The sequence below is a fragment of the Pseudorasbora parva genome, chromosome 7, assembly GCF_024679245.1.
Source record: "Pseudorasbora parva isolate DD20220531a chromosome 7, ASM2467924v1, whole genome shotgun sequence".
Taxonomy (NCBI): domain Eukaryota; kingdom Metazoa; phylum Chordata; class Actinopteri; order Cypriniformes; family Gobionidae; genus Pseudorasbora; species Pseudorasbora parva.
The window spans coordinates 12,714,290-12,738,706 of NC_090178.1; the positions used below are offsets into that span (position 1 = coordinate 12,714,290).

The following is a 24,417-nucleotide window of genomic DNA, read 5'->3' on the forward strand; positions in this document are numbered from 1 at the left end:
GCTAAATCTCCCACTTAACATTAATCTTGCACAAAATTGTATCTTTATACAACATTTTGTACATTATATAATACTTAATTTTCGCATTTATTCTCCTTCTCGAGTGTCATGGCAAAGCATGCTGGGAAATAGAAAGCCTAGCCCAGTTTCAGTTAAATTTAAGTTTGCGTAAATTGACTGAAATTTGTTCATAACTCAAAACACTAAAAGTTATTCAGATTACAAAATGTATCAGTTTTGTGATCTGAAATAAAGTTCTAAATACTCATAAAAGTTCATTTGAATGAACTACTTTGTTTAATTTAGGTTTACCCTACTCAAATCAATTAATTATTTTAAGCTTAAAGGTTTACAGAAATATCTGACTGCTGTGATTGTGGCCAATCAGAATAGAGTATTCCATAATGCAATTTAATGACAATCGAATTAGAACTTATTTTACACAATATGTACTCAATTTATGCATTAGGTATCATAAACTAGTTATGGAATACGATTTACAGCATTTATTGATCTAGTTTAGTTTATAAATATTAGATTGTTCATTAATAATAATACATTAAATAATGTATTAATATTAAAAATGTTCATTATTTCATGACTCCCGATGCATTTCCTAATGCAAACAAACATATTTAGTCTTGCCTTAAAGCCACACAAACACAAAAGAGGTTGAATAAATAAATGCTCCAATAAGACATTTACAGTCTTAGAACATTTTATTGTTGTTTAAACACCCTGTCCCACCCCAACCCTCAGTTCCCCATGAGATATATGCCTCCACGTCCTCTTCCAGTCCCACAAACACATGGTCAAAAACACAGTTCTTTTTTCAATTCATTCAGTATCATACAGAAACACTTGGAAGGAAACAAATAAACAAACCAAACGCACAAAAAAACAAGGACCTGGCTCAACATTTGTCAAGAGTGGCTAAAGTCCTGTCCTTCCTCTCTCGTAGTGAGACACTGGGGATAATTATGCGGTATTAGCATAGGTGACTAGCAGAAAGTTGGCTAATGTCTTTGGAATGAGCATGGTAAAACAACAAAACAATCATTGGAGGGTTTAAAGTGACTGAATGGGCCTTCTGAACGGGCGACTTTGGAATGGTTTTAGAGATCATTCTCAGCTGACCGAGAACGTGTCAGATCTTTTGGCGGCATATTCAGGAAATAGGTCTTAGACAGAACAGTACATTCAACTCTTTCTGTTACTTTTAAATGGTTAAATCTGGCCAAACAAACTTTATTCACATACTATTCACAGAACACAAATATACATCTATATGTACACATACGTTCCACCAGGCACTTTCAATGAAAGTCCACAGGGGGGATGGTGTGAAGATTTCGGTGAAGAAAGTCACAACACTGTCTTTGTAGCCTCTTCAATCGATTCATATTTTCTCTGGCTCCCTCAGATGAACAGTTTACCCCAAAAATAAAAATTCTATCATCGCGTCTTCCCATACCCATACGATTTTTAAATTCATCAAAATGTTGCATCAAATACAAAATAAAGTAATATAGGTTTGGATCTAGTAAATCATTTTGGTTTGAGGATTAGTAAATAATGGCAGACTTCTCATTTTTGGATGTGTCCCTCTAACTAGCTTGCTAATGTAACGAATCTCGTGCTGTGTTGAGCTGTCACTCAGAGCAGCCTGACATCTGAGACGCTTTCTGCAAACTAATGCAATCATTGGGAAAACGCCTGTGGTTTGTTAACTTGGCATCTTGCTGATACTGCAATTTCACAGTTGGGGTCATAACAATTTGGGAAATGCGAGTATAATACTGATGTGGATACTCTGAGCATTATAGTTAAAAATACCAATCTGTATTTATCACCATTGAAATATATGGTTCTCTCGGCTGTCAGTTCTACTTGCCTGCACTAAACTGTCTGGCACCACAAATAAGATACAAAATACAGCCTGAAGCTCTTAAAAAATAAAAAATAAATGTTCTTCTCAACAAATAGAGTGAAAGAAGGTTCTTCGACTTCAGAAAAGGTTGATTTCACCGTCAGAAAGTCACATAAGTACAATTTTATATGACCCTGTTACCAAGCACATCAAATCAAGTTTAAAAGCCAGATTTGTATGATTTTACAGTGTAGCAGAAACAATGAAATGTCAAAATAAAATAAAAATGTGTAATAGTAGCATAAAAATAGATATATATCATAAAATAACTTCTTGCTCAATAAGAGTGGAATAAAAGCTATATCTGGTTTAAAATTTCTGATGTGTGAAATGCTAAAATCACTCTTTTAAAAAGTTTCAGCCTAGCTGACATGGGACATGTACCTGTAATGGTTAAAAAAGCTTCATGAGACACAACAGGACTGCACCCATGGTACGCACACTCGACGGTCAGACGATCAACCATCATGTGTCCAGCTATTAAAACCCATCGAAAACCGCAACGGAACAAAAATGGACTGCGAACGTGCAACTTAAAGAGATGCTTTGAAGAATCTCGAGCCCAGGATTCAGCTGTACACACAATTGTTAAACAAAATCCACTCAAAGAACAAGAGTCAGTCCGATAAATAGTTACAAGTGAATAGAAGAAGATTGCCGGTGCTCCTTTTGGTCCCTTTCTCCTCACTTCTGACACTGTTTCGCCGCCGTTCCCCGTTTCGCAGCGCCGTTGTAAAAAGACTATTGACTGCGCTCTCTCAAAACCATTGAGTGAGAGGACAAAGGTCAGGGTGTAATCCACCGCAAGCTTTCCAATGCCATCACGTCTGTCCCTTGTTAATGTACTTCCTTTGCTTTAAGCACACAGGGCCTCTGTTAGCACTTGAGACTTGCACCTTAAGACGTAAGGGATTTCCAGCAGACGTTAAGTATATATACAAGTGAGAGGAAAAAAGACAACAGTCACAACAAGATAGGAAAGCCACAGCAGGGCAACATGGCCGTCTGACTCTCCTGTCAATCTCCTCTTGAGACATATGGCACCATATATTATAATAAACTCCGCCTCCGATGATACGAGAACCAATCCTCAGAGACGCGTAAAACGTCGGTGAAAAAGCGCGCCCTTTGCGTTGAAGAGGCATCGACGTCTTGATAGGCAGTTGATGGAAAGCTGTCTGCTGGTTGAATCTGTGTGTGTGTGGATGTCGGCGTTTGTGCATGCATGTGTTTTGTCCTTTTGGCGCTTTTAAGGGGCATGGCAGGTGCCCGACTCCTTTTTAAGAGCCACGGTACAGACACCGACTCTCATCTTCGCTGCACTGCACATGAAGAGATCTTCTCCAAGTGATGTTTATTTCTGCTCTTCAGTCCAGCCAGCCAGAGAGAAACAGGCAGGTGTAAAATAAAGCCGCTGTTTTTAGAAATAGCCCACTATCTCTGCGAGCAGAGCTAAACCAACCGCACCGCACCAAGCCAGGCTCTGGAATCGCTCACAGGTTTGAGGAAAATGTGCTGGAAAAATCCTAAACCAAAAAAAACAGGCACGACACAAAGGGATGTAACATATTTAGATGTTTGGGGTAAAAAAAGGTAGAGAACTCAATTTTTTGTCCCGTTTTCTTCCTTCTGCTTTTTGATCTGGGTAAGATGACAGAAAGACGGGAAGCTGAGGGGGTGTGGAGTGAGCCTGTCGGTGGTCCTGCTCCATGCAGTGAGGTCAGCATGGGGGGTTGGGGGGAGGGGGGGATCCGCTATCTGACCTCCAAACAGTCCAAATACTCCAGAACCAGCTCGTAACAGAAACGATACTGCTCCTGCACCACACACACAGAGAAATGACAAATCAGTGCAATAATTCAGTTCCACATCTATGTATACACTACAGTTCAAACTTTTGGGGTTGTATAATATTTCTATCCTCAACAAGGCTGCATTTATTTGGTCAAAAATACAGCTCATTATGTAATAACTGCACATAATGTGCAAGTATTACATTATTATTGCTGATAATGTAATAATTTTCTCTAAATGTAATATCTTGAGCTCTTAAATAATGTACTACATTTTTTGGGAGAAAGTTATTATATTATAAACTCACAAAAAACATGTTATATTTTCATTATTGTATTAGCTTTTAAAATATTAGTATTCCCTTACAGTACATTTTAAAAAATCTAAAGCCAGTCTTAAACTACCTGCGAAATGACATTTAAATATTCATGCTATTATTATTCTTTTTATGATGTTTATTAAACTTTAATAATTGTTATTCTAATATTTATGTTTTTAAAGCTATTACAGTAATGAAAATATTTTAGTTTTTTAGTTTTTTTATTGAGTTTATAATGTAATACATTTCTCATAATGTAAAAATTGTTATTCCTTTATGAGCTCAAGATTTTATGTTTTGAGAAAATGATTCCATTATGAACATTGTATTAGAATAATGTAATATTTATTATTTATTATATAAAAGTATATTTATATTTATTATTTATAAATAATATGTATTATGTATTATAAATATTGACAACCATTGTGCTGATTAATATTTTTGTGGACACCATGCTACGTTTTTCTTGTTTTCATTTTTTAATGTATAGAATGATTTGTAACATTATAAACATCCTTACTGTTACTTTTGATCAATTGAAGGCGTCCATGCTGAATAAAAGTATTCATTTCATAAATAAAAAATAAAAAATGCATCTTTCTAGAGCTGTCAGATTACATTTATTAAGGTATTAATAAAAACTGTTTATATATATATATATATATATATATATATATATATATATATATATATATATATATATATATATATATATATATATATATATATATATAAACCCATCAAAAACCACAACGGAACAAAAATGGACTGTGAACATTCAACTTAAAGAGATTCTATCTATCTATCTATCTATCTATCTATCTATCTATCTATCTATCTATCTATCTATCTATCTATCTATCTATCTATCTATCTATCCATCCATCCATCCATCCATCCATCCATCCATCCATCCATCCATCCATCCATCCATCCATCCATCCATCCATCCATCCATAAATAAAACAGTGATTTTATTTTTCATTAACATTTAGCAAATTTGATAACATTTCATTCTGTTTTCTAAAAACTGGACAGAATTCATTATTAATATTATTTTATTGCATCAGTGTTTTTTTAATAATAATAATAATAATAATAATAATTATATATATATATATATATATATATATATATATATATATATATTTATTATTATTATTATTATTATTATTATTATTAAAAAAACACTGATGCAATATATATATATATATATATATATATATATATATATATATATATATATATATATATATATATATTTATTTATTTATTTTTTATTTTTTTGTGCTTTATTACAATAACAAGAGTGAACTTATTTAATTTAGGAAAAAACTACAATTTAATATTTTTTTTTAAAGTTATTTTTATACATGAAAATAAGCTGCCTTGATATTTTAGTTAGGGTTCCTCACAAGAGAATCATCATATTTGGGGGTCTTTGTCATCTAAATGTTTGCAAATCCCAGCTCTCTATATAATAAAGCCTACTCAATGGGCATTACCAATAAAAAGTCTCTTCTGGGCCTTTGAACAGTCTGATCAACTGATGCTCGTGGCATTTGGGTGTTTATGTGGAAGGCAAAGACTTTCTGAACTTTTGTACCTACCAATGTCTCCACCATGTTGGGCTTAGCGTTACGAAGGGTCTTGACAGCATAGAAGACGTCCACCATGTTCTGGTATTGGATCATCTCCATCAGGATGTTACTGGCACAGTACATTCCGCTGCGGCCACCGCCGTTCCTAGACATGCACGAATACAACAAAACCCGGCTGTCATCATGAGCAAAGAAGTCAGTTCAAGCTTGTGCCGCATACTGATACTCAGTCTACAACAGAAATTTCAGACATCCAGTTAATATGAAACCAGCCTGCACAAGAGGCATACAAAGAGCTTTCTGAAGATCCGCCGAGGTCTTCTGCTGTGTATGCGTACGGCACGACAGCGGCAGCCAGATGAGGCAATGCTGAGATAATCAATCGCAGTCAGTGCTTTGGCAGCTCTGGATTTAGCGCGGAGAAAGGCCTGCGCTGTTCTGTATTAAAGCATAATTGATTTCATCTCCATAATCTCTTCTCTCTGCCTGTGGTTGGTAACACTGTGTGACAGTTTTGAGTGATGTGCTTCTGGGCGGCGATGGAAGAGAATTCGTGCCTGGGGTTCCAGATGAGACGGATCGCGGGCAAGAGGGGAGAGACAGACGTGGGTGGAAGGGGAGTGTGTGGTAGGCTAAGTTCATCCAGTCTGGCTATGAGTGAAGTCCCTCAGAACCATTGTGTGTGTTTAATTGTTCACATAAGGATGTTGTTCATGATTTGTTTGAGAAGGTACACCGGTATTTGGTATTTTACATATAATTAACTCTTATCTGACTCGTTGGCAAACAGAGATAACACTATGAAGACGAGGATTAAGTGTGCAGTTCAAGGGCACAACGGCCATCACCCGGGCCGCCATGAGGAGACGATACTTCAACAATATGAACAGTCCACATGCTCTCATAAAATTCTCTGTACCATTTATCTGTGGGCAATCTGAGTTCACATACCGTTTGTGTGAAATGTTCAGATCAGGCCAATTAAAAAAAAAATCTGTTATATTTAGTGCTTTATCTCTTCATTTTTGTCGAAGTATGAGTGCTCTGATTAGTGCTCATTTATTTCTGCTCTGTTATTACAATGCTTTTATCTTTCCCTTTTGAGCTCTAATATTTGATTTGGCATTCAATTTGCTTTAACAATTTTAGCTGAATAGTATAGGGCACCATTTAAGCTGAACTAAAATGCCTTTTCTATTTTAATATATATATATATTTATTTATTTATTTATTTCTGTGATGACAAAGCTATTGGTCAAGTTCAGACCAGATTGGTCCAGATTGGTTGTAGGTCTGTCCAATTGATGTCTTTCCTGGTTCGGTTGAAACACGCCCCATAATCACAGCCCAATGGAGCAGTTTCAGACTCGTATTCTGACTAGAACTGAGTATGACCACGTCAGGCTATCTTAAAGGGTTAGTTCACCAAAAAATACAAATTCTGTCATCATTTACTCACCCTCATGTCGTTCCAAACCTGTAAGAATGTTGTTTATCTTCGTAAACAAAAATTACAACATTTTTTATAAATTCTGAGCAATTTCTGTTCCTCCATTGACAGACAGCTACGCACTGATCCTTCAAAGAGTTAATGCTTCAAAAATAAAGAGATTGTAAAACTAATCCATATGAATTGAGTGGTTAAGTCCAAATGTTCTGAAGAGTCACGATTGGTTTATATGATAAACAGATTTAATTTAGGCTTTTATTCACATAAAAAACTAAATCCAACTGTAAGTTTGCTTGATGCGTGAGAACAAACCTCATTGGTTCTTGTGGAAGCTTAAACGTGCCACGCAACACGAGAATGAACCTCACTGGTTCTCGCGCGTCAAGCAAGCATGCTTGAGCTTCCGTTTACCACAGCTGATGAGTGAGTTAATGGCTGTGAATGTGAATAAAAGCCTACATTTAATCTGTTCATCATATAAAGCAATCATCACACTCAATACAATTTTGACTTTCCTGTAGCTCAAATAATAGAGCGTGGCGCTAGTAATTCCCAGGGCAAGCAAGAACCAACAAAATGTAAAATGTGTACCTTCAATGCAAGTCGCTTTGGATAAAAGCGTCTGCCAAATGCAAACCTCCCTGGTTCTTGCACGTCTGCCAAATGCAAATTAACTAAACCCCTCAATTCATATAGCATAGTTTTACGATCTCTTTTATGAACTTTTTGAGTGGAAGAGGTAGTTGCCTGGATTGTCAATGGAGGAACAGAAATCGTCCAGATTTTATTCAAATACCTTCATTTGTTTTCTGAAGATAAAAACAGTCTTGTGGTTTGGAATGACATGAGGGTGAGACATTAATAACAGAATTTTCATTTTTGGGTGAACTAACCCTTTAACAAATTAATATTTGATCAATGTGGAAAACAGTCAATATGCTTAATATTGTTGTGGAAGCCATGTTACTTTTTTCCCCCCAAGATATTTTGATGAATGGACAGTTCAAAAGAAAGATTATTAATGTCTTTACTGTCAGTTTTGATCAATTTAATGTGTCCTTGCTAAATAAAAGTATTATTATTATTATTAAACTCTTACTGACCCCAAGCCATTGATCTTCAGAATTCAGTGAGTTCCACTTCTTGTAGTTCCAATTCCAAGTCAAATTTAACTTTCTGTGTGGTGTAGCCAATTCACTTTCTCAACTAAAAAGCAATACTTCAATTCGGAATAACTTCAAAGATAATACAATCTCAAAAACTTGAAACACACTGCCTCGGATATTCCACTACCTGTGTTACTGATGAAGAGTGGCAGTGCACCTGCTAGATTAGACATGCGTCTCACTGTACAAGCAGAAAGAAAAAAGATCTGTATGCATCACTGGCTTGAGGAACATCAATCAATGACACGCTGCAGAGGACACATGGAAGTAAAAGATGCAGTTGAACACAGCAGGATGTTTTGTTTGTTTGTTATTAGCATTAGGTGGAGCTTGACATCACAATATACACAGCAGCATTCATGTATTACTGTTCTGCAGAAATCAATGGACAGAATGCCAAACAACAGTCAAACCAAACCGATAGTTGAATACTCTCAAAAAGAGCATGTTTGTTCAGTTTAGCAAATTAAAATCAGCAAGTGCAACAATTCTGGAACACTCTATAACAACCTAATTTAATTGCATGCACTTTTAATTAGCAAAATGGAAGCTTGCTTAATCTATTTGCATTAAAGCTATGAATAGTATTCATTGGCATTAACTGAATTTACAGAAATCCAGACCAAAACAGACACAACGGAAGTTGATTCTTGTTGTCCACCAGAAGATTTTTTTTAGGCATAACCTAAAAAAATATATACATAACTTCAACTAGCTAGCAAGAATACAACCAATCTATTAAAACACTTTAGTAGGCGTTATATTATCACATGCTGATAAATCAATAAAAACATAATTTACCGTATTGCTCCGAATATAAGATGACCCCTCCTTTTCAAGATGGCCTTTTTGGAAAAAAGCTTTTTGATAACCAAATCTTGTATTTTATAAATAAATGATTATAATAATTTTATATTATAATATTTTATTAAATTATTATAATATTATAATTAATTAAAGTTTTATAAATAATTATTTCCATATTGCATATTTTTGTATTGAAAGTATGATAAACACTGGTAAAATTAATAAAATATCAACATTTAAAATGAAACACTTTTTGATATACCATAAAAACATCTGAATTATATAATTGTTATATAATTCAGATGGGCTACAGGTTGTTTTTATGGTATATCAATTGTTATACCATAATTGTTAGGCTATACACATCATAGTAAAAACCATGTAGCCTACCAAAATTGAATTAACAGTAGAAGGGAATCTTATTGTAGTTTTGAAATTTTGGCTACCGTCTCGCATATGTTGGAAGTTTAGTCCCGTCAGCGATGCACGCAAACATGACAGTCGCGCAGCTCTTAGACGATAAGCTTATCTTTGACTCTTAGCGTTTTTATGAAGATCTCTCTGTGTGTGACGTATGCGTCGGTGTGCTTCGATGAAAACAGCGCATTAATATAGAATGGCGATTCAACTGATTTGGAACTACCAGTGCATTAATCGATTGTATTGCACAGCTTCCAGCCAATCAGAATCGAGTATTCAGACAGACCATGGTATAATGACATGTCAAAATCTAGACCCTAAATATAAAATGAACCGGTTTTCTTCAGAAAACACTCATTGTTTTCGTTGTCTTATATTCAGAACAATACGGTAGTTGAGTTAGGATTGTGTGGAACGTGTTGGCATATTACTCACAGGCAGTGGACCACCGTACGACCTTCCCCACACTCCCTCTGCCACTTCTGCACGCTGGCCAGCAGGTTGAGGAAGGCCTTTTTGGAATCAGGCACGTCACGATACGCAGACCAGCGCAGGAACTGGAACTGGCACACGACCAGCTGACCCTCCTGCAGCTTCGCATGGATGAGATGGGGGGGAAAGTAAAGGTCACAATCAGTAATACATTGCCAGCTGTGCATTTGGGCTTTTTTATGGATGTGTACAGTAGCGTAGAACTGTTCTCCATGCAGGTCTCAGCAGTGCCAAGTCAGCAGTGTTTAGGTTGTGATGAATGAGTCTGCTGGGAGAGAGTTTCACATGGGTGGGGAAGAAACACTGTAAGGCTGGCACTGATACATGCCTACTTTGGTTTAAAACAGAGGTGGAATTAATATAGAGCCCTGAGGCACACCCCAAAAACTGCCCTAAGGTTTGCTGGGAGAAAATCTGTAAAATCAGAAAATCAGTATAGTTAAGTCTGACATGGTGATTTTTGGGTCCAAATCTTTTTCCAAGTTGTAAAAAATGTATAGGACATACCAGATAAGGATAAATTATGATGTTTTGTCTAAATTAAAGGACATAAAAAAAAATCCAAGCTATTTGTACTGATAATAATCAACCTCATTTCTGTTCAATTAGAATATTGTGACTTTCAGACAGATTGTGGAATCGGTTTTTGCATGTATCAACTTGATATAGAGTTTTTTTAATTTAAACTTTTTTTTTTTCAGTAAAGAAATTATTAATACATAATTCAATAAATGTTCTAGAAACATTACTTTTGGTTCCCAAAGTGGACAATTTAACATATGTTGATTAGACAGGGAAAAAAAAAAATCCTTTAGGTAACCCTTTAGCGTAGGTTTATTAAACGTTCCTTTTACCTCTTTATTCCAATATCTTTGACCATGATGTACACTCAAACCAAAATGTGACGCGTCAAGGAAACCAGTGACAAGTCTGCAGCACTACTTTCGAGCAAAATGAGAAAGAAGCAGCACCCCCCCCTTCAAAATAGGTGATTTTTGCGATTATATATATATATATATATATATATATATATATATATATATATATATAGTGTCTGAATAATTTTTAACTGTACATCAGTCTACAAACCATGTCTTGTTTTTATTCATTGTTTAATCAATCATTAAAATAAGCCAAGCGCATCATGACAATATGGAGGTTTAAATTAAATTAACATAAGATTTAATTCAATAATTATTATGTAAGATTTCCTGGATAATCACAACTCGTGGCTGCCACTAAAAAAAAAAAAAAAACAAGTCTTAATATAAGCGAACATGTCACGACCACAGAAAGAGCAGAGCGTTTAAAGCAGAAGCAGTAACACTAAGATTCTCTACCACACAATAAAGTAATAGAGATGTCAGATTTGAATACCACATGAGCCCACAATCACAAGCATCCCTTCCACACACCCCCATAATTCTCTCTGTAGTGCTGAAAATTCCTCCCCCCGTCTCAATCGCCTTAGTTACTAATGTTCCACAGACACGCTGCATGCCAACGCATTAAAACACTATCACATCTGTCAACTGAACATTGAGCAGTGAGAAAACTGCAGATGTCTATTAGGCAAAGAGCATTGCCATCAAACGTTCGAAGAGAACAACAGAACAAAATTAGCCCTCACAATAATGACAAGCTGGGGCAAATTGAAAGTGGTAAAAATGACCTTCTGTGGCATGCTCATTAATGTATATTTCATATCTGCAGGCTTATGGGAACTTATTTCAGCATCTGCCCTTGCCTGCGAAAGTGGCGCCATATGAAGTGTCATGTGCTGATGGTATGAAAATGGATATTTTGAAATAGCTTTTCCTCTGTTCTTTAATTGCTCTTGTAGCTTTGGCTGAAAAAATATATTGGACTGACAAACCCTATTTATTATACCACTTTATCTCGTAGTCTATTAAACCGTGATCTGAATTTAACATGGCATAATGGCCAACAGAGTAATATAAAAGTCCTCAAAATGCTTTCAGAGCTTTTCAAAGATTACATAAAAAAACTCAATTTCCCCACTTTTAAACTTAAGGAATTAAGCTGACAGTTAAATGGCACAACATAATGATCAACCTGTTCCAAGGTATGAAAAATGTATTATCACAGAATATCATTAAAGCCCTGTGGTGGTAATGCAAACAATTCTCCCAGGAAATTACCTGGAATCTACTATGTATTTTTAGAAAGAAATTAAGAGGCTCATTTGCACAGCTGGAAGACTTTTTACCTTATTTGTACCTTTAGAGGCCCGAAAAGATCAAGTCAGTAAACTTCATTTGTATATGCTTCTGTATAGCGTAATTTTACATAATTGCTCAATTAAAGCAATTTTTCTGAAGTGAGTAAAATGATGATTAAATGATTAACTTTCGATGAACTTAAGGCTATATTGAGGGTTTTGCCAAGGTTACTATGTGCTGGAGAAATATGAGAAGCATTCATATGGAAGAGAGTGAACGATATTTGATGGAACTCACTCTCGTCACATTTTTGACCCGGAAAAGGCGGGTGATGATGTCCTCATCTGCAGACATGGATAGAAACTCCACTTGCATAGGACCATACTGTTGAAGACCTGGTTCAGGCCAGTACTGCACACAAGGCTGGAGAGAGGAGGAGAGAGAATTAATGAACAAGGAAGACAAATAGACAAAAACAAGTGTTTAGAAGCCATCGTTTGAAATGACAAGTTCTTGATGATTTCTGGATGGATTTTCCAAGGTCAAAGTTTCTTTCAAGTTGACTGGTCCCACTCAACGTCTACAGTGGTTATAACCCTGGCACAGTCCCATAAAAAGTATTCTCCATTTGATAGAGGCGGTCGACACATGCACTCTAGGATGTTTCATCTTTGTCTAGTGTCTGCGCTATTTCTCTCCAGCAGTCGCGACCAATAAAAATGTCTTCTTAGTCTTAAGAAGTCCTAAACTAAAGTTGTGGGTATCTCATAACTCCCTCACACAAGCACTTGTCAATGTGGCCGTTGTTGTTGCGGTCTCCGGTATTTTGTTGTTGTTCCGTCTCTTTAGTTGTGATTTTCTATTATGAATCTGGCTTGGGTTTAAAAGCTGATTATTACAAGACAAATCAATGCACATGCGAGACCTGCGCAAACTGTTCTGGTGGTGAAATTTGCATCATGAGCACTGTACGCTGACGTGTACGTGTAAAAAAACGAACGATAGTTTGGGCTTAACCAATTTTTATCATTCAAATCTCGTCAATATTTTGACTCCACTGAATTTGGAATATATTTTAGCCTTAGAATTCAACATCCAAACTCTGTAGCCTTACTAAACTGAACTGAGCTGAAATTAAACAGGCGGAGTTGGTGAGAACAGGCGAGAAAGAGGAAGAACATTAATGACAGCGAGGCAAGTGAGGTGATAAATATTAATACTTATGGACTGCAGAGAGCAATCATGCGAATGAAGAAGAGGGAGAGACGTTAATCCACCACAGAGAGAAAAACGAACAGATCGACTGCGAGAGTGACACTGAGTAACTGCCGGCATGTTAGCGCACGTCAGGGTTTTCAGAGAGCCGTGATCAAGAAGAGCACCGGAACGCCACTCCACAAACTCAAAGGGAAGCTGTATGTAAATTAGACTTGACTATAGGCTTATGAATATATAACATTTCACAGGGAGATTAAGAGAAGCTGGGGACAAAATAGCTTAAACGACTTCAAAGGACGTGCGATGATGCGAATGCAAAAAGGCAACCGATAAAGACGTATTTTGAAGAAAACCCCCAAAGCCTTCTTGGGTGCTGTAGTGGAACTTCTGGTGGCTGTGCGGATGCTTACCCAGGCAGAGTTGGATTGGTTCAGCTGATTCAGCATGACTACAGAGGTGCAGCCGTAGTCAAACACCAGCCTCCAGAAGTCAGAGGTCGTGCCGGGCAGCGGATGGGGGGTTACAATGAAAGCAGCAGGCCGGTGGAAGCTATCCATCAGTGCTGCGTTAATGTAGTTGTTACTCTCGCCCTCAGTGGTCACCAGGAAGGCGAGGGCCCTGTCAGGAGGGAGAACGTCCATGCTGCGGTTCTTCTCGCGGTTTCGTGGTAACAACGCGATGCTGCACTCCTCAACGTCCAGATGAGGTGTCACAGAGTTTAGCGTCTGAGAGAAAAAGAAATGGAATAATGATGTTGAGGATGAATTAAGCTTTGCAGTGTATTTTTCTGTGTCTGAGACATCATTAACAATATGTGGTTGAAGGGTTTATTATTGTGATGACGCATCTATGACGTCAAAAAGTTTAGAATGAGACAGTATAAATCAGTGTTGTTATTGCTAAAACTATTAAAATTGTTTTTGTCATTGAAATAAAGCTACATAAAATTGAATATAAATATTAGATGAAAAACTTAAAGGGGACCTATTATGCAACATTCTTTTATTTAACTTTAACTTTAAACTGATGTGTGTCCGCAGTGTGCGCGAACAAACAGCCTGTAATGGTAAAAATCCACTCACTCACTCTTTTTGTCTTTTTTTTTGTAATTCCCATAAATCAAAAGCAGTCTCTTCAAACAAGATTCCCCTGTACAATGACGTCTGCGTAATTTATAAATGTACATTTGTTATGCACAGTACAGTCAAATGACAGATGACTGAACACATATGGGGCTGAACACTGCTACTGACATTTTCAATGCATGAGATTGTCCTGTTTTGTTTTTGTCTGTATGCCGGAGCATGAGCTCTTGAGGCTCCGCCCTCTTCTTAAAAGAAGAGCTTCATTCATTTGCATTTAAAGGGACACACTCAAAAGCAGAGTGTTTTCGCTCACTCCCAAAAAGTGGCATTTTCAATATGCTATAAAAATGACCAGTAGGGTATTTTAAGCTAAAACTTCACATACACACTCTGAGGGCATCAGAGACACCAGGATAAAAAGGGGCATAATATGCCTCCTAACTAGGAAACAATTTAACAAAAATGACATTTTTTGATGTTGGCAACTAATTGAAATAAAATAGGTTGAAGTACCAAAACTGCTAGAAATTCTAATAGAAAAATTACTGTAATAAATAAACAGTTAACTGTTATCAATAAATGGTATTACATACTGTTCAGTTACTTTTCAAAATAATTAATAAATAGTATATTACTATATAAATCATACTTAAATATCACTGTTTCAAATGCTCTTTTTAGACCGGGGAATACATTTACAGTTCTGGAAACACTTCGAGCCCCTTTATCTCAAAATACTGAATTTGGTTCTTCAGGATATAAATCAAGAGGAGAGCAGAACAAAATATGAAAGCCTGCTTCTTCCTCAGAGTAAATCAATAATAAAAACATTATTGCAATCAGAGATTTAAAAAAAAGTCGCAATTAAAAGAAAAACATTGTGAGACAAGAAATTAAGCTGCAATTTTTTCGATAAAGAAGCATTTGTAAGATATAATGTCCCAATTATTTAATTAAGAAGAAAGAAAGAAAGAAACTAAATAAAATGGATTCCTGTTGAGACATTGGTGGTTATGAAGATCTCCATTATGCATTAATAGTATTGTGCATCTGGTGACTGCAGATGTGCCCTCAACTCCAACAACCGCTTTTGAATCTAGCTTTAAAAAACCATTCAATCTGACTCGTCCACACCCTCACTGCTATTGCCAAACTAAATAGCAAAATCAGGCCAACCTCATGCATAATAAACACTACTTCTATGAGCTCATCAAAATCAGGACAAAATAGTGCAATTCAAACAGACACACACACTGTTCTCCCTGTGCAAACCAAAAGATAAAAAGATTTGCTGTTCTTTACTACAACCATGGAACATATAACCACAACCACAAAAAAGATATACACACAAAACCCATTATAATATCCTGCATCAACACTTAATAGTTCAAGCTAACTCTACACCCTATAATCCAAATCTGCCTTGCTGTACTTCCTTTTTGAAAGCCTCAGCAAGAAATCGCTTATAATGAATGCATTATCATTTACCTGGAAGTCAGAAAAATGCAATGTAGAGGTAAGTGCAGGAAAGCAAGGATAGTTCAGCCTGCCTCCCTCTGAATCAATAAAAGTATTCTCAGCAACACATTTGGAATGGTACATCTTTTATTAAATAACCTTCACCGGCCTTTCGCTCCCTGAGGATCTGTCGCAAAGTGAAACACAACTGACTACTGCTCCCAATGGACAAGGAATGCAAGGTATTTCTTCTATTATTATATGTTTTGCATGACTACCTTTATTATTTATGTCCGGTGGTCTAGAAAAAAAAAAATTGATCAAACCTCCTACTGAAGAGCCTTCAGCTAAGATGCCAGCATTTACAAATGAAGGGTTCTGAGGAGTTTTGAAAGCATTTCCAACATTCTGCCATTTATTATGTTACTGTATGCGTGGAGGTGTACAAGCGCTACAGAATGTCAGCGCATCTTTCATTGGTGAGTTCCACAATCTGGCCTTTGTTTTAAAGTTGAAACATTTATTTAAATGTCCCCTGAATGTCTAGCCACACTCAAATACATTTATTCAACAGTACTCATCATTAATCTATGGGTCAGCACATTTTACACTGTGTAGCTCAGCGTCTTGTTTGACTGCTGCAACCTTACTTTGCTCTATTAAGCAAATTTACATTTACAGGGGGATTCAAAATCGCGACCCCATTCACTACCATTATAATGCTTGGAAGAGCTAGGATATTATTAAAAACATGTCATATTGTGGTAGTAATAGTCGTGATTATATTATATCACATAATAGTCGCTTCAGCCCGCGGACATAGAAAACAACCCGCGAAAAAACGCGGACTTGGCAACACAGTGCAGTTGAGCTCTGTTGACATTTGACAATGCATCACTTCGTTGCTCTGATTGGTTGTAGTTCTATCCAATTGATGTCTTTCCTGGTTCGGTTCAAACACGGCCCATAATCACAGCCCAATGGAGCAGTTTCAGACTCATATTCTGACTAGAACTGAGTATGACCACATCAGGCTAAATTCAATATTCAATATTCAATATTTATATTTTTCTACCAATATTTAGAGCATTGTGAACAGTTCTGTGTGTAACCCCTCCTGTTCAAAACGCTCAGGACCTGAACCTGGGTCCGTTGGCATTAGAGTCGGACGCTCTAACAAGGAGGCTGAAGGCTGCGACCTCTAGCGTCAGTCACTAGAGCGTTACTTCAGGACAGAGAAGTGAGGTTTACTCACACAGCAACTACTAGCTGGCCTCCGTTACACCCTCGCATCCGGGTCATGGAACCAATGGAACCCCTCCTGTTCAAACCACCCGCTCCAAGCGAAACTCAAACATAGGTGTGCCGGCATTAGTGTCAGGCACTCTAACAAGGAAGGTAAAGGCTGCGACCTCTAACGTCAGTCGCTAGAGCGTCTCTTGCAGTCAGAGGAGTGAGGTTCACTTGCACAGTGACTACTAGCTGGCCTCTGTGACGTGCCTGGTACAGTATTTTCCTCTATTTCCTTCATAATATATCCACTCAAATGACATTTTGGGAAATTACTGCAAAGCAGTTTTGCGTGCAACTTTGGAACAAAGTTTGGCTAAAAACAGCAACGTTATTTGTTTGTTGTTTTGTGTTTTTTGGGCACAAAAACGCTCAGTTCTAAATGACGGTCGACCAGTGCATGTCTATCTGCCGTCAATGAATGTGAAATTGCTTTGTAATGTGACAATCACAGGCGAGTAGAAGATAAAAAATGTTTTAAATGTACAGCTGTATGATTGAAAATAATAAAAGATATTTGAAATTGAACAAAGATATTTGGTGTACTGTTTTCAACCCCATCTGTCTTAGCAAAAGGGCCATTTGGAATTCCTAAAGACAATGAGATGTTTAAGACCTTTAGCTCAAATGTGTGTCACACCTGTAGTACAGTGGGGGAAGTTAGGTCTGATTGGTCAGTTTGAAAGGCTAAGATTAGGGTTTCAGTCACATGGTCATGGAAGAGATAAAAAGAAAATTATAAGTGTTGCTCTGTCTCTAATTATCTGGCTGTCTTGCATCTCTGGCTCTCTCTTTTCGTGGGGCAACCAGATTTTGCCATTAATTTCTTTCAATTGCAAATGCTTTGCTAACTAGTTTTGATATGGCATTGACTTTGAAGTGTTACCTATAGAGGGAATGCACGTGACGTTACTATTAGCAGAACGACTGCAGTTACGCCCTACTGAGTGGCAAATAGCCTGAGAGGCAGGGTAGGGGGAGGCTTATCCACGGACCCCATGGACATCGCTGTTCTGGACTTGAGATGGACTTGATAATGGCGTGTAATTTAAACCACTGCCACCTGCTGCTGCTTCTGCTTTTAGAGGGAAAAGTTGCCAATAACTGCTTGTCTAGGATATGTAATACTCAGTAAAAATTTGTAATAATAGCATATTATTAGCGAAAAGGACCTAGCAAAAGATCCAGTGTGTATCTGTATTTGCACTCGTCAAAATGATTACATTTCCAACGTGTTTTCCCCTCGGTGAGTAATGTAGCCAATCACAGACATGTTTGTAGATATCTACAACGCTGTTGGCCAATCACAGGTGTTGAATTTAGAATCCTCTCACCGCTGGAATGTTTGTCCAGGTGCTGAGTTCAGTTAACACGCATGTCAATACTCTGTAAGTGCAGACATTGTGAAAATAAGAGATTCATTGTATACCACCAGCTTAACTGATTAATACAGCGAAACTTTGTGAGATTGTGTTTATTGAATGAGTGACAGCTTTTAGTGATTATAAAGAGTATTACCACATACACGCTTCAATTCACTGACCCATCCGCACATAACGTTACATGCAGGATTCACTCGAAAAATGTGATGGCTGACAGTTATAAATATTCATAACTGTCATGTCTTTATCCATGGATCACTGAATCTTTGGTAAGTTGTAAGGAGCACTATATCGAGCCAAACTTTTAGTTTAAACTGATAATCGTTTGCTCTTCTTGCGTTTTACTCCATTAACTCCAGTCACGCAGCAGCTCTTCTGCCACCCAGCCCCGGCTGAGGGGGCGTGTTCCGGCGGGGAAGTGATGTCGATGCATACCCTCTATTGCAATACAATATAGTCACATTAAAGCAATGCTCTCCCACATATTTTGCTATTGTAACTGCGCTTATTTCTGTCGTTGGTATAAGTAGCAGTGGGTGGTTATAGATAAACATACAGTTTACTACAATCTTGCTGATAATGTTTCTTTAGTCGTTCGGCAACCCTGCAGCCTGAACCACAGCAGGAGACACACCCTTACACAGTCATCTGGGATTTTGCACCGATGAGATCTCACGATCATGACGTCGGGCAAAATAAAGCAATATTTAATTTATTCTATATTTAAGCAAGGAGAGACCTGGAACTCCTCTCGAAGCTGTGAAGAGTTGCTCTGAGAATCCACCCGCAGCATCTCTTTGTAAGCCAGGGCGAACTCGTTCACAGGGATGGCCGTCTCCCCACACAGGCACGCCTCCAGGATGGCATCATGAATGAATATGTACTGCTCCTGCAAAGAGAGAGAAAGCAAAGACATAACTACAAACTTCCTGTACTAAACTACATTTTGATTCAGACTTGACTGAAAGCCATGCTGTCTGAGTGGGTGAGCCATCCGCTCCAGAATTACAGAATTTGCTGTTGTGTGCATGATTGGCAAGACATTAAAGGGTTAGTTCACCAAAAAATAAAAATTCTGTCATTAATTACTTACCCTCATGTCGTTTGACACCCGTAAGACCTCCATTCATCTTTGGAACACAAATGAAGATATTTTTGTTGAAATCCGATGGCTCAGAAAGGCCTTCATTGACACCAATGTTATTTCCTCTCTCAAGACCCATAAAGGCACTCAAGACGTCGTTACAAAGCCCATCTCACTACAGTGATTCTACAATAATTGTATTAAGTGACAAGAATAGTTTTTGTGCGCAAAAAAACTAAATAACGACTTGGACTGGAATTCAAAACAAAGTTTCGAACAGTTATGAATCAGTGTATCGAATTATGAATCAATACCCTTACGAAAGGAAAATATATCTACCAATATATTACTTGAAATATATTATAATATATTGTAAATACATGGAATAATATATTGATGGTATTATACGATATATTATATATTCCTGTAATATATTGCAAAATATACAAATGATTGCCGCTTTCATATATTGCAATATATTGGAGAATATAAATATTAAATCCCATATATGTGACTATATTGCCTAATGTATTACATGATATTTTCCAATATACTGCAATATATTTTTGTTTCGTAAGGGTACGCTGATTCATAACCGTTCAAAACATTGTTTTGAATTCGGCACATCGCTATATAAGTCTGTAAGTTGTTATTCAGTTTTTTTGCGCACAAAAACTATTCTCGTCCTTTTATAAAATGATTGTAGAGCCACAGTAGTGAGATGGGCTTTGTAACGACGTCTTTAGTGCCTTTATGGGTCTTGAGAGAGGAAATGACATCGGTGTCAATGAAGGCCTTTCTGAGCCATCGGATTTCAACAACATTTGCGTTCGGAAGATGAACGGAGGTCTTACGGGTAAGTGATTAATGAGAGAATTTTCATTTTTAGGTGAACTAACCCCTTAATGTATTGACAGGCATATAATCAGCCAGTCACAGTGACATGGAGGCACTGCTTCCTGTGATTTTTCACCTTTATTTTGAAATGAAATCCACTGGTGTTGCTGTTGGACAGTGTACTTTAGAAAATTTGTTTACAGCCAATTTCATTGAATATTTCTCATCTGGAATTTTGCAGGAGGCTTTCACTTTTCACCTACCTTGTCTCTTTTGAGAAAACGCCCTTGATAGATAAAGTGAGAAAAGATCAGAACAGGAAAGAGGAGAAAAGAAAAGAGAGGACTAGAGGAAAAAGAATGCAAGATAAAGGACGATACAGAGCAAATAGATGCCAATAGCATTTGTTTAACCTCCATGTTTGAATGCAAACTAAATTTGTGACATGTTTCAGAGAGTATACGTCGCTCTACATAAACACTTGCGGATGGATTTAATTAAAGCATCCGGTAAATAATTACTAATGTTTTAAACAGTCAAATGACTATGGGATTTACATAATAAAGTTTGGATATGCAAATTTCGGTACATCTAAGCAAAGGCACATGCCTCCGCAAAGCGGACAGATGCAAGAGATTTTTTTTGCATTTCCCACCTATTAATACACAATTTTCACTGCATTCCAAAGCTAACCATTCTGAATATTCATAGCAACACCTACAGAGCTTATGACTATGCAAATACAAGATGTGTCATTTGCAAGGTCTACTGCCATATCAGGGTGCAGGAAGTTATGTGTAAACATGTGAGCACCTCTGTCTGGATCATGTTGATACGACGAGAGCAGAGGGTCTTCACACAGTTGTAGATATCCACCACTCCTTCACACTCTGCCATGTCCAGCATCACATCCAGCACAATATAGCACCCGGTCCTGCCCGCCCCCACACTGAAGAACAACAAAAGACAGATAGTAAGATGTCTGTCAAAAAATATGTTTTTTCTTTGATGGACATGAACTAAAGATCAAGTTGGTGAAGTGGAGGCAGCCGCCACAGTCCTGAAAACATCAAAGTCCTGTGTAACAAGAGTTACAGCAAAACTAACAAAAGAGTACCAATGCATATATATATTAAAGGAACTGTATGTAAGAAATGTATTTCAATTAATCATAAAATGGTCCTGATATGTCACTAGACATCACTGACAACAGCAGTCAGGCCAGGATATTGTCATTTAAAAGTTGTGGTTGCAGCCCTCAACTGATGTTGATGTTGACATGTTGTGTTTTGGCCTGAAGCTCCGCCCTCCACCTATCTACCAATCACAAAGTCAGTAGTGTTTCGGCATCCTGGTTGCCAGATCTGCTCTAGTCACAGCTGCAGCTACAAACGTTCCTGCTGGATTCTGCAGCCAATCTGGCAACCTCGAGTCAGGGGGAGGGGGAGAGGGGATAGTGATTGCAGTACCAGTTTTGGCCACAATCTTACATACACTTCCTTTAATGTGATAAATAAGGAGCTCTATACCTGCAGTGGACCACCACAGGCCCTGCGTCGAGTGGCGTGGAGGTTTTGACCCGGCGAATGAAGGCTAACAGACCAGTGGCGTGGTATGGCACTCCATGCTCAGGCCACGATGTAAAGTGAAACTGACACACTTCATGTTTGGCGGAATATCCCCTCTGAAAAACAAACATGCTCCACACTTAGAATTTGTGTGTATGAAATGTATTATATATTTTTTTTTGACATTTGCCAGAAACCTGAATGAAAAGGGAGCATTCCCCACATGAGCATCTTCTAAATGTGCGTTAACCACCAGGCCACGGCTCCAACATATGTTTGTTTGGTTTGTAGCTTTAGGTTACGAGTAGTTGAGAACACAATCAGGCACCTTTTCTTTTTATGGATCAAAAATCTGAGGGGACTCACTTCTGGAGTTTGTATTCTTCAAGACTCAAAGACACCCAAGAGAAACCCAGATGAATTAGCAAAAGCGACAGTAAAATAAACACACAGCTCTGTGGTTTTGCTCAGGGGAGGTTCGTGTGTCTACTTGACAGGCCACTAGGAGACTTTCTATTACTGCATCCCAATTGCTCGTCTGTTTGAATACACGCAAGGACAGCTTCAGACAAAAGCCTGTCTGATGGTTACGTGGAGAAGCTTTCCCCACCATTCGGCAAACACAGAGAAGCACATCGTTCCACCCACAGCCTGTGTTTGATTGACAGGGCCGCGGCAAGCACAAAACTCACATCAAAGGCTGTCGACAGAACTGCGCCTCCACAGGGCAGCGAAGAGGACGATAAGAGAAGACAGGGGGGTGAGGAGAAGGAGGTTAAATTGAGCTAATTTCAGTTAATGCACCCACATTTAGCCCATTGTATCAGAGAGAGAGAGAGAGTGATAATGAGAGAGAGAGAGATGCTTTAGTTAATGTGCCTGCCATAAAAGCGTTCTGAGATGAGGCAGCTCTAATCCTCGAACAGACAGCTCGGTGGGCCTCTGCTGGGTATCAGGCACTTCTCACCATTTCATTTAAAGGGCTGTCACTCCAAATTCTCACACACACAAAAAGAGCGCACACACACACACACACACACACACACACACACACACACACACACACACACACACACACACACACACACACACACACACACACGTAGTGTTTCCATGTTTTATAGGGACTTTCCATAGGCTTAATGGATTTTATAGGGTACAAACCATATTTTCTTTCCCCCTACACTGCCCCTGCCCCTAAACCTACCCATCAAAGGAAACATTCTGCATTTTTACTTTCTCAAAAAAACTCCTTCTGTATGATTTATAAGATGCTTTCTTAATGGGGACCAAAAAATGTCCTCACAAGGACAAGGATTTCGGATATTGCCATCTTTGTGGGGACATTTTCTCCCCATAACGTAGGGATTACCAGCCTGCCAATGCTTGTCTGTCAATGTTTTTATCATCACATTTTGAAAGAGAGTTCAACAATATCATTCTTTGTTGCCATTATCGTTATAGTTGTGGTGTGGATTCTACAATTCTTATAAACTTTTGATTTTTAGAATGATCATCCTTTGTGTGAACAAGCCCTCAGGTCAAATCATTTTGTACAATGATGCTAAACCATACACTGATGATAAAAGAAAACCGATTTCTGACATACACTATATTGCCAAATGTTTTTGGATGTCTGTCTTTACGTGCACATGAACTTCAATGACATCCCATTCTTTAGCCGTAGGGTTTAATATGGAATTGGCCCACTCTTTGCAGCTATAACAGCTTCAATTCTTCTTTCCTTTTTTTAAGGCTTTCCACAAGGTTTAGGAGTGTGTTTATGGGAATTTTTGACCATTCTTCTAGAAGTGCATTTGTGAGGTCAGGCACTGATGTTGGACGAGAAGGCCTGTCTCACAGTCTCCGCTCTAATTCATCATAAAGGTGTTCTATCGGGTTGAGGACATGACTCAACCTGATAGAACAGTGCAGGCCAGTCAAGTTCCTCCACACCAAACTCATTTATCCACGTCTTCATTAACCTTGCTTTGTGGTGCGCAGTAAAAGCGTTTACTGGTGCACAGTCATGTTGGAACGGGAAGAGGCCATCTCCAAACTGTTCCCACAAAGTTGGAAGCATGAAATTTTCCCAAATGTCTTGGTCTCCTGAAACATTAAGAGATCCTTTCACTGGAACTAAAGGGCCAGGGCCAAGCCTAACCCCTGAAAAACAACCCCACACCATAACCCCCCTCCACTAAACTTTACACTTGGCACAATGCAGTCAGGCAAGTACCGTTCTCCTAGCAACCGCCAAACCCAGACTCGTCCATTGGATTTGCCAGACAGAGAAGCGTGATTCGTCACTCCAGAGAGCATGTCTCCAC

At 38.0% G+C, this 24,417-nt stretch overlaps 1 protein-coding gene across 16 annotated transcripts in view; it reads right to left on the reverse strand.

The window, feature by feature from the left end:
• Positions 1-735: 735 nt before the first annotated feature.
• ptprub (protein tyrosine phosphatase receptor type Ub) overlaps positions 736-24,417 on the reverse strand; it is a 390,953-nt gene continuing 367,271 nt past the window's right edge. For 11 of the 16 annotated variants that reach the window (XM_067448179.1, XM_067448178.1, XM_067448177.1 and 8 more), the window contains 8 exons: positions 22,049-22,203; positions 21,333-21,468; positions 19,338-19,487; positions 13,794-14,108; positions 12,463-12,588; positions 9,926-10,083; positions 5,657-5,792; positions 736-3,747 (listed from right to left, as the gene is read on the reverse strand). In XM_067448179.1, the coding sequence (XP_067304280.1) occupies positions 3,685-3,747; positions 5,657-5,792; positions 9,926-10,083; positions 12,463-12,588; positions 13,794-14,108; positions 19,338-19,487; positions 21,333-21,468; positions 22,049-22,203 (1,239 nt within the window). In that variant the 3' untranslated portion in view covers positions 736-3,684. The remainder of the gene's footprint in view (positions 3,748-5,656; positions 5,793-9,925; positions 10,084-12,462; positions 12,589-13,793; positions 14,109-19,337; positions 19,488-21,332; positions 21,469-22,048; positions 22,204-24,417) is intronic. The other 5 variants (XM_067448185.1, XM_067448183.1, XM_067448181.1 and 2 more) reach the window with 2 other exon arrangements.